Source organism: Coregonus clupeaformis, unplaced genomic scaffold (genome assembly GCF_020615455.1).
Source record: "Coregonus clupeaformis isolate EN_2021a unplaced genomic scaffold, ASM2061545v1 scaf1002, whole genome shotgun sequence".
Lineage (NCBI taxonomy): Eukaryota > Metazoa > Chordata > Actinopteri > Salmoniformes > Salmonidae > Coregonus > Coregonus clupeaformis.
Window position 1 is genome coordinate 45,684 of NW_025534456.1, and position 16,817 is coordinate 62,500.

Sequence of the window (16,817 nt, forward strand, 5' to 3'; positions counted from 1 at the left end):
TATGACTTCTATCTCATTACTTCCTTACTTGTCTGATGTGACAAACTTTTAAATAGATCAGTGGTTAAACCCACATACAGGAAACACTGCCATTAGAAAAACCCACAGCAAACTGCTGACAGAGCAGCAATGTTTCACATAGTGTGTCCTATAATATCACCTCTAACTTTCTACTGCTTGAGTTCACCTCTTATAGAATATTGGTTAATGTTCCAGCTCCTAAATATAAACAGTACCAGCACCCAAAATGAGTACTGATGAGGTCTCATGTTAGAGCAGGAGAAGGGGGGATGTGGTGTAGAAGCTAGAGGTCTGTTACCCAAGTCAACTCAACAGGTGTGATGGAAAATTGCAAATTAGACAGGGGTCAGGGTTGGGGTCAGGGTTGGAGTCAGGGTTGGAGTCCGGTAGGGGTCAGGTAGGGGTCAGGGTTGGGGTCAGGGTTGGGGTCAGGTCAGCTTACAGCTGTGTCTGTAAACGACGACCCTATATGGAAGTAAATTACTTCACACTACATTCAAGACTTGAGTTTATTCAAGTAAAGTAAGAACAGGACAAAACAACATCAAGGTGTATCTGTTAGAAATCGTCAATGACATCAGATAAACTCACAAGTATCACAGTAGGCTAGAAATGAGCAATTGGTCGGCTACATAACTTAAAAGACCATGGTGGTGAAATTAACTTTTTCATAATGATCCCAACTGGATGTTTTTGTCTAGAAGCATCTACACCAGCTTGTTGTTGTTGTTGTTGTTGTGTTGTTGTTGTTGTTGTCGTCATGGTTGTTCCTGTTGGGTAGCAACTTCACCAGCTTGTTGTTGTTGTTGTTCTGAATCATTCTGTGTGATGTTGGTCTTGTGGGGAGAGGGTGAGCGAAGGCGGATTCTATTCATATGCTATCCAGCTTCTGAAGAACGGATGGTACTAGAATGGAGAGGGGGAGGAGATCAATTAACAACAGAACGGATGGTACTAGAATGGAGAGGGGAGGAGATCAATTAACAACAGAACGGATGGTACTAGAATGGAGAGGGGAGGAGATCAATTAACAACAGAACGTATGGTACTAGAATGGAGAGGGGGAGGAGATCAATTAACAACATATTTAGATGCACTTCACAACAAGATGGGCAGTTACAGTACATTCCACCTTAAAGTAAAATCCTAATTGTATATGTACCTACCTATATACACACACACACACACGGTTTGACAGAAAAAGCTGGCTACAAATACTATTTTCCCCACTGTCTCCACTGATGGCCTCTAACAGCAGAAACTAATAAGTGGGATATTTAAACAGTTAGCACTGAAACACAGTAGGCTGGGTAGGTTGATAGTTGACTATGCATTGGACGTTGTTTCAATGCTGCCGTCTTCTAACGTATTTGAATACCACATGTAGAAACACAGTATAACTGACAGTGACACTGTGTAATGATACAATGACACTCAAACGAATGATCTGCTGCTGCTGTGCAACATTGTAACACCACTAACATGTTTGCAGGTAGCCATAGCGACGAAACAGGAAGCGTTTTCATTCTCTAATAATGCCTTCACTTAGGTCGGGACGGCAGGTTTTAACTGCAGTCAGGTTACACAGTATTACTGTAGGTGCTAGGCTGTTTCTGCTCTCCTGACAACTACTTACGGAATTATCTTGCCAATGCAATGTTAAGTTTGCCAATAAAAATGGAATATGCTAAACCTGAGCCATGCATTTAGATCTAAATAGTGTGACTCAAACAGATCTGGGACCTGCCAGGCTACACAGTTGACATCATAGGGAAACCCGACTGGCTTCTGGTCCCATACTTACTGACTCGGAGCAGGGCGACGTAGAGGAGAAAGTTCCTGACCGAAGACAAGACATCTTCCCTCATCTTCCTCTTCATCTCCTCCGGGTCCATCTTCGACCCGAGTCCCTCCATTTTCAGCATCTTTAGTTAATTAGCAGGCGGTGATGTGATCTGATTAGCGTCTGTCTGTTAATCAATAGCCTACTATGCTATGTTATTAGCTAGAGCTAGACAGTCAGAGGACACTACACCTTGAATGGCCACGAAAATGTGTGTCGGAAATGCACCTTGTAGTTCAGTTTGAGCTGACACGATGGACAGATATCGCGATTGAGGATAATGTCAGTATTTAGCTAGGTTATTAGCTGTTTTGATCACCAAAGGCACGATCATTTCACCAGCCTTTACTTGTGTTCTGCCGCCAGCAGCACAAACGATGACATGACTTGCGTATGGTAATGGTAACTTTCAAAATAAAAGCCCACATTTCAAAACATTGCAACGTGGATAACTACTTCAAATGATATTTAATGTAATTCACTGGACACATTTATTGTGCCAACAATAAAATGCATTAAGTAATTTATGAAACACATAGCAAATATATATATATATATAAAAGTCGTACAACAAAAACAAAAATACAATGTTGATGCACGGGATACATATTGGCTTGTAGAGAGAAAGCTCTTCTACCTGTCTGAGCTAAATGGGTTGGGAAATACTCAGAAAGGGCTCTACTTCAAAACTAACCATATTTGGTTAGTAGAGCTCTGCTGAGTATTTCTCCCCCACCTTAGCGGAGACAGGTAGAAAAGCTTTCTCTCTACATGCCAATAAGTATGCCATATACCGTCGTGTATTGTATTTTGCAGACTATTGAGTAATTCCAATAACATATATTTGTATTTTATTAAAAGTATATTTCTTTAAAAGTAGCCTACACCGGTGGTGTAGTGGAAGGTATACTCAGGTGTACGCCAGATACCCACTTGTTTTTCAGTGGGCATTGCGTATATTCACTTCTTAATCGCCACTGATACATATCAAAGTAGTGTTGGGGAGGTATTCACCATATCAATTAATAGACTGATGGAACAAATCGGATTGGGGGGGTATACGCCATATCAATTAATAGACTGATGGAACAAATCGGATTGGGGGGGTATACGCCATATCAATTAATAGACTGATGGAACAAATCGGATTGGGGGGGTATACTAACTAAGAGCGTCTGCTAAATGACTAAAATGTAAATGTAAATGTATACGCCATATCAATTAATAGACTGATGGAACAAATCGGAATGTTTAGCTTAAAATGTTGATAGACTGTTATTTGTTCACATTTTAGGCAAAGCCATGTACACGTGGCAGTAGGCCTACTCGTGAATGTTCCAAAATGCAATTTGCGGGAAAACACATTTCGATACCACGCACGGCACATGCAAGCGGTTTCAATAAAAAAAAATGACAATCTGAAACCTGTGAATTTCTGACTCAGTTTATCTATTTCAATAATAGACCTACTATTGTCCTACTGAACAGTACAGCTTCGGTTGGCCTGACTGTGAAAGACCAATTATGATTTATAATTGTAGGTCATTCAAAGTGCATGTCACTGTTTCTCATATAATTTTTCACACAGTAATCCTTCGCCTGGGGGGCCATTTGGAAAATGTTTTTGCTAATGTAACAGTTGTAAAATATACTTTATGTATTTCACCGAAAATCCCTCATATTTATTTTATTATTTTAAGGTTATTTTGAGATGTATTACACTACTTTCAAGAGTGAACAATTTTTATTGTATTTATTTCCTAAATTGTGTTAATGCTGTGACGTCATCAACGTGAGCCATGCATGATGAGGAGAGGTAATTTATGTGTTTATGTATGCGCCGGTGTTTTGAATTCACATGTTCGCAAATGCAAAAAAAAAGACAAGCAAAAATTGTATCGTCATTGATTTAGTGTTGTTGCGCTACTGTTTGTAGGAATATATATTAGTGTGAATGGGGATAATTTTCAAGTGCGACTTTGCAACTTTTCAAGGCAAGCCCAGCTACCGTTAGCGTGAGTTTTGTGATGATTTTCTCACGGGCATTCAGCAATGTCTTATCAGGCAGAAATACTTGTGTATGAGAGTCCAGACGGCAGCATTAACGTTTGTTTTCATTCCATGCAGGGACGATTTTGTATTTCATGTTTAATGTGCCTAGTTAGCCGTCGTTCATTTTGTTACCTGTCCGGTTATGTCGTTGTTGCCTCATTAGTATGCCTAAGGTACACTAATACACTCAAAAAATATTTAGCACTTGTTAGCAAATTATTAGTGTATTGATGTACAACGTTTATAAAATGAAATGTGACTCTTTTGAAAATATTAACAATGCATTTGTTGTTGATGTGAGTTTGCTCAAAGTGTGATGAGGAGAGGCAAATGTACTTGTGTACGAGAGTCCAGACTGCAGCATTAACGTTTGCCTTGCATTTGGATCCATTCCATGCAGCCATTAAAAGAGGGACAACCGGCAGAACTGTGTCCAGAGCTTTTCCTTCCCTTACACCTCACCAGAACACAACTCAGAAAGGTACCGGTACAGAACCGGTTACACTAAATTAGAGTATACCCTCTTCTCCATTAACCAATACACGACTGGCCTACACAATAGCTTTCAATTTACAAGTAATTCGTTTGTAAACTTTCAAAATAAATGCTGGTGTAAATAACACAATATTAAAATGCGTCAAATTATCCATGTATTTTTTTCAAAAGTGGTTGCAATGCTGTGAAAAACAGTTGTACTGCACTACAGTGATAAAACAATAGATATTCTCAAAGTTGAGCTCGTCTATGCAGGGGGACTCATATTTTGAAGAAAATAATCTGCTGTCAGCATATTATCCTGCTGCTAGGAGAACGGTAATATAGGACATTTACACTTGAAGGTTTGTACGGTGTGCTGCGAGGTACAAACTGCAGAGATATATATATATATTAGACAGAAGGAGATCAATAAGAGGTCCTTTCCACAAGGGGGCGACAAATGCCAGTTAATATTCCAGAATAGAGCACCATGGAATTTATAGGCTACCTTTGCCAAGTGGTCAATTTGGAGAGCCTCGGGCCTGGGCCAGGGGTACGTCCCGAAAGTATTTCCTGCCTCCTGAAATGTGCACTCGTTCACTACTCCCCATAAAGTGTAAAAGCATTGGATTGGTGTAGGCATAGGTTATAGAATGAGTTTCCATACTAATCAATTCCTGTCAATCCTGTCCATGGAGGGAAGTGAACAAGTGCACACTTTAGGAGAAAGGAGTGATTATTGGGGCACAGCCCAGGTATGCAGACTTTCCCCCAGCCCAGTACCACTTCAAGAAATACCAATCAATCAATATATCATCAAATCCTTTATGATTAGCCTATTTTACTTCAGGCGTTTCAGTGGTGGTCTGGAACAAAATCCTGCAAACCCTGTATCTCTCCAGGGTTGGTGGGTGACTGCTGGACCCTAACCATACCTGGAGTAGATGGCTATGCATTTAAGATCCCGGCACACCTGCCCATCAGGTGCCCAATACACACACACACATACAAGTACAACAATAGAGCATAGTCTATGTGGAGTCTAAATAACTAAATTGTCTTATATTTTCTCTTTCTGTTTGTTTGTAGTTGTCCCACTGTTTGAATTAGCATGTGTTATTATTAGCCCCTCATCTGTGTGTGAGAGAGAGAGAGAGAGGGGGAGGGAGATGTAGCCTTGTTCAGCGAGCGAAGATTAACGTCGTGCGCTTTTGCCGTCAGCATCCCGTGCTCGCACCTGCCTTGGGACTCTAGACTCCACCGGAGCTGCCTCGCGCGTCTCGGTGTATCTGGATTAACGGAATGGATTAGGGATCTAAAACGCCCCTTTCCCATGTCGAAGGTGAGTGTTCATTTTTATTTACCCTGTTTCGGTTTGTGGTGGAAATGGAAATTCCGTTTTGTCGAAGACGGTTGGGATTCGGGACGGCCCGCCCTGAGCGCAAAACACCGGATTAGACAGGGGTTAACGGTAACCGGTAAGAGATGTCGGAATGAACCACGGACTGACCAGCCGAGAGACAGACAACAGTTTTGGATATTAGGCTCTAAAAGTATCATAGTGTACATATTGTTATATAATTTAACATACAGTGAAACGTATTCTGTCAGTGTGAAGACAAAAGTATTATTCATGGCCATAGAATAAACACGGTATTTCTGGTCTGCTAGCCTATTTCCATGTCCTTATCGCGTTTCTTTTAAGTTTGCAAACGAGTCAACAAAGACATTATCCAGATGTCACACCAGTAGGGCAGGCCTCAGAACAGCCTCAATTCGTCTGTGCATGGACTCGAAAGCGTTCCACAGGGATGCTGGCCATGCTGACTATGATGCTTCCCACGGTTGTGTCAAGTTGGCTGGATGTCCTTTGGGTGGTGGACCATTCTTGAGACACACGGGAAACTGTTGAGTGTGATAAACCCAGCGCCTGGCACCTACTACCATTACCTAATTGAAAGGCACTTACATATTTTGTCTTGCCCATTCACACTCTGAATGACACACATACACAATCCATGTCTCAATCCATGCTTAAAAATCCTTCTTTAACCTGTCTCCTCCCCTTCATCTACACGGATTGAAGTGGAAGTGACATCGGTAAGGGATCATAGCATTCACCTGGATTCACCTGGTTAGTCTATGGCATGGAATGAGCAAGTGATCTTAATGTTTTGTACGCTCTGTGTATAGCCTACCTATAGGACACGAAAAAACAATCTAAGCTACAATGCTTTTTCCGTAGTTGCCTCCCTAGTCAATAGACTACACTTGTCCCCGCTGCAAGAATTCCGTAAGGCGTCGCCGGCATCGGTTTTTCAGAAGTTGTCACTCCAGAAAATCACGCGGCTTGCTTCACAGCCATCCATCACATATTTTTCTTTCTCTGTCTATGTGAAGCCGGAACGGCCATATGAATGTATGTATGTATGTATGTATGTATGTATGTATGTCTGTCTGTCTGTCTGTCTGTCTGTCTGTCTGTCTGTCAGTGTGTGTGTGTGAGAAGTCTTTTAGTTAGTGACAGAACAGACCAGAGGTGTTCCCGTCTATGTTGTTAAAAAACAACAGCAGTGTCTCTGTCCCAAATGGCACCATATTCACTACATAGTGTACTACATTTGACTACAGCCCTATGAACCCTGGTCATAAGTAGTGCACTAAATAGGGTGCCATTTGGGATGTAACCAGTGACTCAGTATGTTTCTATAAAAAAAATGTGTTTAAACAATTCATGAGTAGACTAATAGTTTATGTGTAGCCTTCTTTGTGGGAAATCAAATGCTTTCCTCTACAGTGCCAGTGTGGATCCCATCCCCACAGCAGTGCTATAGAATAATGATCTATCATGGTCCACACACACACCAACACAGCTCTCGGATCCTCAAAAAGTTCTACAGCTGCACCATTGAGAGCATTTTGACTGGCTGCATCAACGCCTGGTATGGCAACTGCTCGGCCTCCGACCGCAAGGCGCTACAGAGGGTAGTGCGTACGGACCAGTACATCACTGGGGCCAAGCTTCCTGCCATCCAGAACCTCTATACCAGGCGGTGTCAGAGGAAGGCCCTAAAAATGGTCAACGACTCCAGCCACCCAATTCATAGACTGTAGTCTCTGCTACCGCACGGCAAGAGGTACCTATACACCAAGTCTGGAACCAACAGGACCCTGAACAGCTTCTACCCCCAAACCATAAGACTGATAAATAGTTAGTTAAATCGTTAGCCAAATAGCTGCCCGGACTATCTGCACTAACTCTTTTGACTCATCAAATAAGCTGCTACTACTGTTTATTATCTATCCTGTTGCCTAGTCACTTTATTCCTAGTTATATGTACATATCTACCTCAACTACCTCGTACCCCTGCACATCGACTCGGTACTGGTCCTCCGTGTATATAGCCAAGTTAACGTTACAGAAAACCAGTCAGTGTCTGGTGTGACCACCATTTGCCTCATTGCAGCGCAACACATCTCCTTTGCATAGAGTTGATCAGGCTGTTGATTGTGGCTTGTGGAATGTTGTCCCTCTCCTCTTCAATGGCTGTGCGAAGTTGCTGGATATTGTCGGGAACTGGAACACACTGTCGTACACATCGATCCAGAGCATCCCAAACATGCTCAATGGGTGACATGTCTGGTGAGTATGCAGGCCATGGAAGAACTGGGACATTTTCAGCTTCCAGGAATTGTGTACAGATCCTTGCAACATGGGGTCATGCATTATCATGCTGAAACATGAGGTGATGGCAGCGGATGAATGGCATGACAATGGGATCTCGTCACGATATCTCTGTGCATTCAAATTGCCATCAATAAAATGCAATTGTGTTCGTTGTCTGTAGCTTATGCCTGCCCATACCATAACCCCACCGCCACCATGGGGCACTCTGTTCACAACGTTGACATCAGCAAACCGCTCACCCACACAATGCCATACACGCTGTCTGCAATCTGCCCGGTACATTTGAAACCGGGATTCGTCCGTGAAGAGCACACTTCTCCAGCGTGCCAGTGGCCATTGAAGGTGAGCATTTGCGCACTGAGGTCGACTACGATGGCGAACTGCATTCAGGTCAAGACCCTGGTGAGGAAAACGAGCACGCAGATGAGCTTCCCTGAGACGGTTTCAGACAGTTTGTGCAGAAATTATTTGGTTGTGCAAACCCACAGTTTCATCAGCTGTCTGGGTGGCTGGTCTCAGACTATCCTGCAGGTGAAGAAGCCGGATGTGGAGGTCCTGGGCTGGCGTGGTTACACGTGGTCTGCGGTTGTGAGACCGGAAATTCTTTAAAACGACGTTGGAGGCAGATTATGGCAGGACAATTCACTTTACATTCTCTGGCAACAGCTCTGGTGGACATTACTGCAGTCAGCACGTCAATTGCACACTCCCTCAAAACCGGAGATATCTGTGGCATTGTGTTGTGTGACAACTTTAGCTCCAAGGATAAATTATTAGACTGTATTAGTGATTTTAAATACTTGGATGGCTCACAACTTCCTCCAGCTAAGTCAAGACAAGACCAAGGTATTTAATATTGGAGCCAAAGCACAGAGAGAGAATCTGGCCCCACATTTGAATTCACAGGCATTAATGGTAAAACACCTAGGTGTTATTTTAGATTCTGAACTGAATTTCGAGTCACACATTAGGAATGTTACTAAAATAGCTTTTTACCACCTGAGGAACATTGATAAAGTGCGGCCGTTTCTATCTCAGGCTGATACAGAGAGACTCATCCATGCTTTTATTACAAGCAGGCTTGACTACTGTAATGATCTCCTGTCTGGTCTACCCAAGAAAGCCATTGGTCAACTGCAAAACATACAGAATGCTGCAGCACGGGTACTGACCAAGACCAGACGGGGAGGACACATTATACCGTGTTTAAGGTCTCTGCACTGGCTGCCTGTGAGTTTTAGAATTTGTTTTAAGATTCTTCCATAAAGGTTTTTAAATCATTTTTTTTGTGTGCCTCTGTGTATGTGCCTGTGTGCATGCTTGCCTGCATGTGTGTGTGTGTGTATGTGTAACAATATGGTAGTTGGTGTAGCAGGAGGATATCATCATGCTTAATTCTGAAGGACCTCCCATCATTACTAATGCATTATGTTATTTTTAGCAGATGCTCCATTTTTGATGCCACGTGTTTGTCAAGTTTAATACTCTGTGAACCTCCACACACACACACACACACACACACACACACACACACACACACACACACACACACACACACACACACACACACACACACACACACACACACACACACACACACACACACACACATACATACACACACACACACATCGTGATCATGTATTATGTATTATATATTATTAGATCATCAATTGACGTGTGACACTGATACTACTATCTTTTCTGAATGGACGTAAACACACACACACACACACACACACACACACACACACACACACAGAGAGAGAGAGAGAGACACAGAGACACACACGATTTATAGATAATTCACTACATCATCTCCTCTGATTGAGTTCTGTGAGGGAGGGAGGGAGGGAGGGAGGGGGGTAGGTGAGGGAGGGGGAGAGGGAGGGGCGAATGTGTATATATATATATATATATATATATATATATATACATTCAACTCATTTCATCAACAAAAAATAGTTTCACCTCCTCCACAAAATATACCGCTCCTTCGTAAGCCCACTTCTCCTCAAACGTTCGGAGTTCTTTTTCAGCCGAGAACTCAAAATCCACTTTTATTCTCTTTGACTAATCCTTTAAAAACATGTCTTACATCCTGCCCATATCCCATGTCTAGTTGATGTTTCCTACTCAGAAAAATTGACATCATAGCTTGTCCCAAAATAAAATGTAACAGTTGACATTTTATTTTCTGTTTCTTACTATATTGAAACCCCAAAATAAAAACATTGTTGTTGAAAATCTCCCCTACAGCTTTAAACAAAGACTCCAGCATTTCCAAGAGAGGTTTTATCCTCTCACACTCCATAAAACAGTGAATACTTTTTTCTCTGATGTTACAAAAAGGACATCCATCTCCAACATCTGAGTTAATAACAGATACAAAAGCATTAACTGCAATGATGCCATGCAAAACCCTCAATTGCATATCCCCAGTACCCTTTTGTAACGGTGGCTTGTACAGTGCTCTCCATGCTGGCTTTACCTTGTCATCAACGCCCAGTTTTACCTTCCAAGGAGTTTCTATTCTATTCTTAATGTATCTTTATTCAAAACCTTGACACACCCCCTATATAAGTCTTTCCCATTCACCTCATCCAAACCCACCTCTTCCAACCCTCTCAAATCCAGTAATAACGCCTTTCTTTCTGACTCTGGGATATTGGGTGTAATCCCTAGTCTTGGAAATGAGACGTTTTCATCTTGTACTTTCTTTTTGTGACTATTGAGCATAAACCACTCTTCTGCTGACAGAGACTTCCTGCAGCTTCCAAGCAGTTGTCCAACAATCCTTTCCGACCTCACCCCCAAATGTTCAGCCACCCGTCTTCCATCCATTAAGGCGGGCCCAGCCATGGCCGTTAACTGTTTTAAGGTGATGATTTTGCCATTCACAAGAATCTTGGAGAAATGTGGAACAGCTGCAGTTGTACAATCCAGTCTTGCCCCATACACCAGACTGTGGCATCTACAATAATCACCTGTATCTTAGCCAGAAGGCCAGATGGTGGCTCTAAAACTGACAGCTGATGCCACAGTGCAGACGCAACCACATTGTTAACTATAATAGTGCGCCCCCTATATGACATACGAGATAACAACCAATGCCATCTCCTCATCCTCCCTTCCACCATTTCAACCACCCCATTCCAATTTTTTTTCATTGTCCCCTCATCCCCTAGGTACACTCCAAGATACTTCAAACCTCCCTTACACCATCCCAGCCCTCCTGGCAAAGCCATGATCCCTCCAGACCATTTTCCAATCTGTAAAGCACAACTGTTTTCCCAATTTACCTTTGCAAAGGATATTCCCCTAAACTTATCAACCATGAGACCCAAACTATCCACCTCTGCTTGATTTCTCACTAAAATAACTACATCATCAGCATAGGCTGAGAGACAAATAGGAGGAATATCCTCTGAAAGGTACACCCCTTCAATGTGACTTCTAATGCTATTTAGTAGTGGCTCTATAGCGATGGCATATAACATTCCTGACAAAGAACACCCCTGCCTGATACCTCTACACACTTTAAAAGGAGCACTCAAGCCACCGTTAACTTTCAGTACACTTTCAATGTCACCATATATCACCCTGATCATGGCAATAAAACCAGAGCTGAAACCAAACGCCTCAAAAGTGCGCCATTAGTATTGATATTCAACCCGGTCAAATGCCTTTTCCTGATCAATTGAAATTAGACCAGCATCCAACCCAATAGCCCTAGAGACGTCCAAAAAATCCCTAATCAGAGAAATGTTATCCCCTATCTGCCTGCCGGGAACACAGTAGGACTGGTCCGTATGTATGATTTGCCCCATCACCTCCCTCAGCCTGTTGGACAAAGCTTTGGACAGGATCTTATAATCAGTGCACAACAAAGCCACCGGCCTCCAGTTCTTCACCTCCCTAGGATCACCCTTTTTGGGCAGTAGGGTGAGGACAGCCCTCCTGCAGCTTATCGGTAGTAACCCTCCGGTCAAACTATTGTTAACTACAGCTAGCAAATCCTCTCCCAACATAGCCCCAAAATACTTTAAAAAGTCAACGGGAAGCCCATCAATGCATGGTGCCCTTCCATTTTCCATGCCTTTTAATGCAGTGTATAGCTCCTGCAAAGAAAATGGTTGCTCTAGCTCAACCTGAGCTTCTGCAGCCACCTGTGGGAGCCCATCAAGGAACTGCTGTGTCACTGTTTTATCCTCTTTGTACTCACACTTGTAGAGCTCAGCATAGAACTCTACTGCCCTCTTTCTAATTTCACTAGGGCTAGTGAGCTCTTGTCCAACAGCTGATTTGAGGCAATGAATAATTCCGCTTTGCCCATTCTTTTTCTCTAAACCGAATAAAAATTTGGATGAGGCATCCATTTCAGAGATTCCCTGAAACGTACTTCTCACCAATGCCACCTGTGCTCTAATAGCCAGCAGGTCTGCCAATGCAGCTTTTTTCTCTCTTGAGGACCTGAGTATGGCCTCGATCTCCTGTGGTCTCAACCAACGTCAGGAGTTCCACTATTTCAGACTCTAGGGCTTTCATTGATTTGGTGATGTCTTTGGTGACATTCATCGTGTATTGATTACAGAATTGTTGAATCTGGATTTTCCCTATATCCCACCACAGTTGAAGGGATACAAAACTGGCCATTTGAGACCTCCACCTCTCCCAGAAAAAACTAAAACATTTCCTGAAGTGAGCATCACTCAATAAAGTTATATTAAAATGCCAGTATGCACTTTTGGGTTTTACAGCGTTAATGAACACCACCTCTGTTATTAAAAAATGATCCGAAAATCCCACTGGGGTTATCACAGTTGCTTTACAGACCTGAGATTGATGCTCAAAACAATAAAACCTATCTAACCTGGCCAGAGAGATGGTATACTCTCTCACATTGGCCCATGTGTACTGTCTCGTGCCTCCATTTTGGATCCGCCAAATATCATACCGTTCATGTGTTACAATAAGACGTTTAAAAAAAAAAGTCATTGAGGCTATACAGTGGGGGAAAAAAGTATTTAGTCAGCCACCAATTGTGCAAGTTCTCCCACTTAAAAAGATGAGAGAGGCCTGTAATTTTCATCATAGGTACACGTCAACTATGACAGACAAAATGAGGGAAAAAAATCCAGAAATTCACATTGTAGGATTTTTTATGAATTTATTTGCAAATTATGGTGGAAAATAAGTATTTGGTCAATAACAAAAGTTTCTCAATACTTTGTTATATACCCTTTGTTGGTAATGAAACAGGTCAACCGTTTTCTGTAAGTCTTCACAAGGTTTTCACACACTGTTGCTGGTATTTTGGCCCATTCCTCCGTGCAGATCTCCTCTAGAGCAGTGATGTTTTGGGTTCTATTTTGGTTTCATCTGACCATATGACATTCTCCCAATCCTCTTCTGGATCATCCAAATGCACTCTAGCAAACTTCAGACGGGCCTGGACATGTACTGGCTTAAGCAGGGGGACACGTCTTGCGCTGCAGGATTTGAGTCCCTGGCGGCGTAGTGTGTTACTGATGGTAGGCTTTGATACTTTGGTCCCAGCTCTCTGCAGGTCATTCACTAGGTCCCCCCGTGTGGTTCTGGAATTTTTGCTCACCGTTCTTGCGATCATTTTGACCCCACAGGGGTGAGATCTTGCGTGGAGCACCAGATCGAGGGAGATTATCAGTGGTCTTGTATGTCTTCCATTTCCTAATAATTGCTCCCACAGTTGATTTCTTCAAACCAAGCTGCTTACCTATTGCAGATTCAGTCTTCCCAGCCTGGTGCAGGTCTACAATTTTGTTTCTGGTGTCCTTTGACAGCTCTTTGGTCTTGGCCATAGTGGAGTTTGGAGTGTGACTGTTTGAGGTTGTGGACAGGTGTCTTTTATACTGATAACAAGTTCAAACAGGTGCCATTAATACAGGTAATGAGTGGAGGACAGAGGAGCCTCTTAAAGAAGAAGTTACAGGTCTGTGAGAGCCAGAAGTCTTGCTTGTTTGTAGGTGACCAAATACTTATTTTCCACCATAATTTGCAAATAAATTCATTAAAAAATCCTACAATGTGATTTTCTGGATTTTTTTCCCTCATTTTGTCTGTCATAGTTGACGTGTACCTATGATGAAAATTACAGGCCTCTCTCATCTTTTAAGTGGGAGAACTTGCACAATTGGTGGCTGACTAAATACTTTTTTTCCCCCACTGTATGAGGTTCTTTGTGGTTTCTATCTAAATCACTGACTGTGCAGTTAAAATCCCCAGCAAGAAATAAATAATCCTCAGTGTTACATTTCTCAATGGTATTTGATAATGTCTCTAAAAAACATACCCTCTCAACTGCCATCACTGGGGCATATACATTTATCAGACACATAGTGATGTTTTCATACCTCGCTCTAACTTTTAATAACCTCCCCTCAACTACCTCTTCAACCTCATATGACGAAGGCAAAAACCCTTTTAAGAACAAGATGGCCACACCCCCACTTTTTGAGCTTTTATGACTACACACCACTGTCCACCCCACTCCTGTTGCCACATAACTTCATTTTCAATAGTACTATGTGTTTCTTGTAGAAAACTTGTCACTTCCCTTTCCCCTAATTAACTCATACACTACGGCTCTTTTTTAAACGTCTCTCGCCCCATTTATGTTTAAAGAAGACATCTTAAAACTGCTCATGGCTGGGGAAAAAAGACAGAAAACACATCTCTTTACAGAGTTAAGGCTGCGACTGAACTCTTTCATTTCCCTTCAGAATTTAAATCACTTGACATCTTTCTTGAGTCAGCGATTTCAGGGCTTGTCAAACCTCCCCCTGTTATTTTTGACATCAGAAACTTTGCTGATTCAATAAACAATTCACTTTCAGGAAAAAAAATCTGTTACATATAATCCTGCATATATTTCTTCCCTTTTGTCAATTTCAGAAATTGGCGTACCTTCTCAATCCCATACCTCCCTTCCACCCCATTTCTCTCGCTATCTTCTTGTGATGCATCAGATGACTCACTCTCACTATCCTCCCAAGATTAAAACTCCACCATCTCTACAACCTGTTGATAAATCAGTTGTGGATAAATCTCTACCTTCCTCTTAGAATTAGAACCTTCATCACCCCTTAAATTCTTCCTCCACTTTGAAAACAGCTGCTTCATTTCCATTGTTTCAATCTCCTCTTGAACTCCAATTTCATGTTCCAGCACCGACTCAGCGACCCCAGTCGCAGTCTCACCGGCTGTTTCCCCTCCCTCTTTGTTCTGATCTACCACAATTGCCCCCTTATCCACACTGCTTTCCTTTCCTACTTTTCCAACCATATCTGCCCACCTTCTCCCTTCCCCTGAACCCTTAGCATGTTCATCCCTTCGCGGTGGTGCACCAGCACTAGTGCTGCTACCGGAATCTGCACGCTTGTTCTCGAGACAATAATGTTCCAAATGCCCCTCTCTTCCACAGTCAAAGCATTTCATTTGTTCAGTAGAAGCGTAGAACACTTAATCAAATTATTCAATCTTAAAACTGAACGCTAAATTCAATTCGTCAGTATCCTTCTTTAAAATCATATGCACTTGTCTCCTATGAGACACGACAAGTTTCAGCAAAGGAGATTTGCATCCAGAAATAACCTTTTTTATTGTAGATACAAGTTGACCATGACGAGATAACTCTCGCTCCAACACTTCATCTCTGGCACGTTAGAAAGTATAACTTCCTTCGCCGGATTCATAAGAGGAAATACCAACGTCTGTGTTTCCCGCAACACAACACCACTCTCAACTATCGTATTCACCTTTTCAATGGAATCTAAGAATATCACTACAGCACTATTCATCCTTGAGGCTGATTTGATGCTATCATACCCAATAATAGCACCCACTGCCAAGCTACATTCTTCCACTGAACACCCGGCCGCAGCAGGAATCTTTACTCCATGCCGCTGACTAAGTTTTTCAAACCCTAAACCTCCGCGAGTGGCCATTGCAACCAGCCCCACCCGCTGGTTGTGCCTCGAGAAAAACAACCTCCCAACGATCACACCACCCCATACATGCTTAGTGACAGTGAGACAAGATAACCTTAAAACATCTAATCTATCTATATGTATCTATCATATATATATATATATATATATATATATATATATATAGTTGAAGTCGGAAGTTTACATACACCTTAGAAAAATACATTTAAACTCAGTTTTTCACAATTCCTGACATTTAATCCTAGTAATAATTCCCTGTCTTAGGTCAGTTAGGATCACCACTTTATTTTAAGAAAGTAAAATGTCAGAATAATAGAAGAGAGAATGCTTTTATTTATTTCATCACATTCCCAGTGGGTCAGAAGTTTACATACACTCAATTAGTATTTGGTAGCATTGCCTTTAAATTGTTTAACTTGGGTCAAACGTTAAGAGTAGCCTTCCACAAGCTTCCCACAATAAGTTGGGTGAATTTTGGCCCATTCCTCCTGACAGAGCTGGTGTAACTGAGTCAGGTTTGTAGGCCTCCTTGCTCGCACACACTTTTTCAGTTCTGCCCACACATTTTCTATAGGATTGAGGTCAGGGTTTGTGATGGCCACTCCAATACCTTGACTTTGTTGTCCTTAAGCCATTTTGGCACAACTCTAGAAGTATGCTTGGGATCATTGTCGATTTGGAAGACCCATTTGCGACCAAGCTTTAACTTCCTGACTGATGTCTTGAGATGTTGCTTCAATATATCCAC

The 16,817-nt window shown here is 42.1% G+C and overlaps 1 protein-coding gene and 1 long non-coding RNA gene across 2 annotated transcripts in view; one reads left to right on the forward strand and one right to left on the reverse strand.

Annotated features, from left to right (window-relative positions):
- Positions 1–512: 512 nt before the first annotated feature.
- Positions 513–2,246, reverse strand: LOC121562391 (mitochondrial import receptor subunit TOM5 homolog). Its single transcript, XM_041874682.2, has 2 exons — positions 1,826–2,246; positions 513–927 (listed from the first exon to the last, which is right to left on the reverse strand). The coding sequence occupies exons 1-2, from the start codon at positions 1,944–1,946 to the stop codon at positions 893–895; spliced, it is 156 nt and encodes a 51-aa protein (XP_041730616.1). The 5' UTR covers positions 1,947–2,246; the 3' UTR covers positions 513–892.
- A 3,371-nt stretch (positions 2,247–5,617) lies between these two features.
- Positions 5,618–16,817, forward strand: part of LOC121562392 — a 38,038-nt gene continuing 26,838 nt past the window's right edge. The window contains exon 1 of the long non-coding RNA XR_006659245.1: positions 5,618–5,735. This is a non-coding gene — a long non-coding RNA (uncharacterized LOC121562392). The remainder of the gene's footprint in view (positions 5,736–16,817) is intronic.

Coding starts and splice junctions, on each gene's coding strand:
- LOC121562391 (XM_041874682.2), bottom strand. CDS start 1,946: ATGCTGAAAATGGAGGGACTCGGGTCGAAGATGGACCCGGAGGAGATG. Junction 928..1,825: donor CGTCGCCCTGCTCCGAGTCA/GTAAGTATGGGA, acceptor TCTCCATTCTAG/TACCATCCGTTCTTCAGAAG.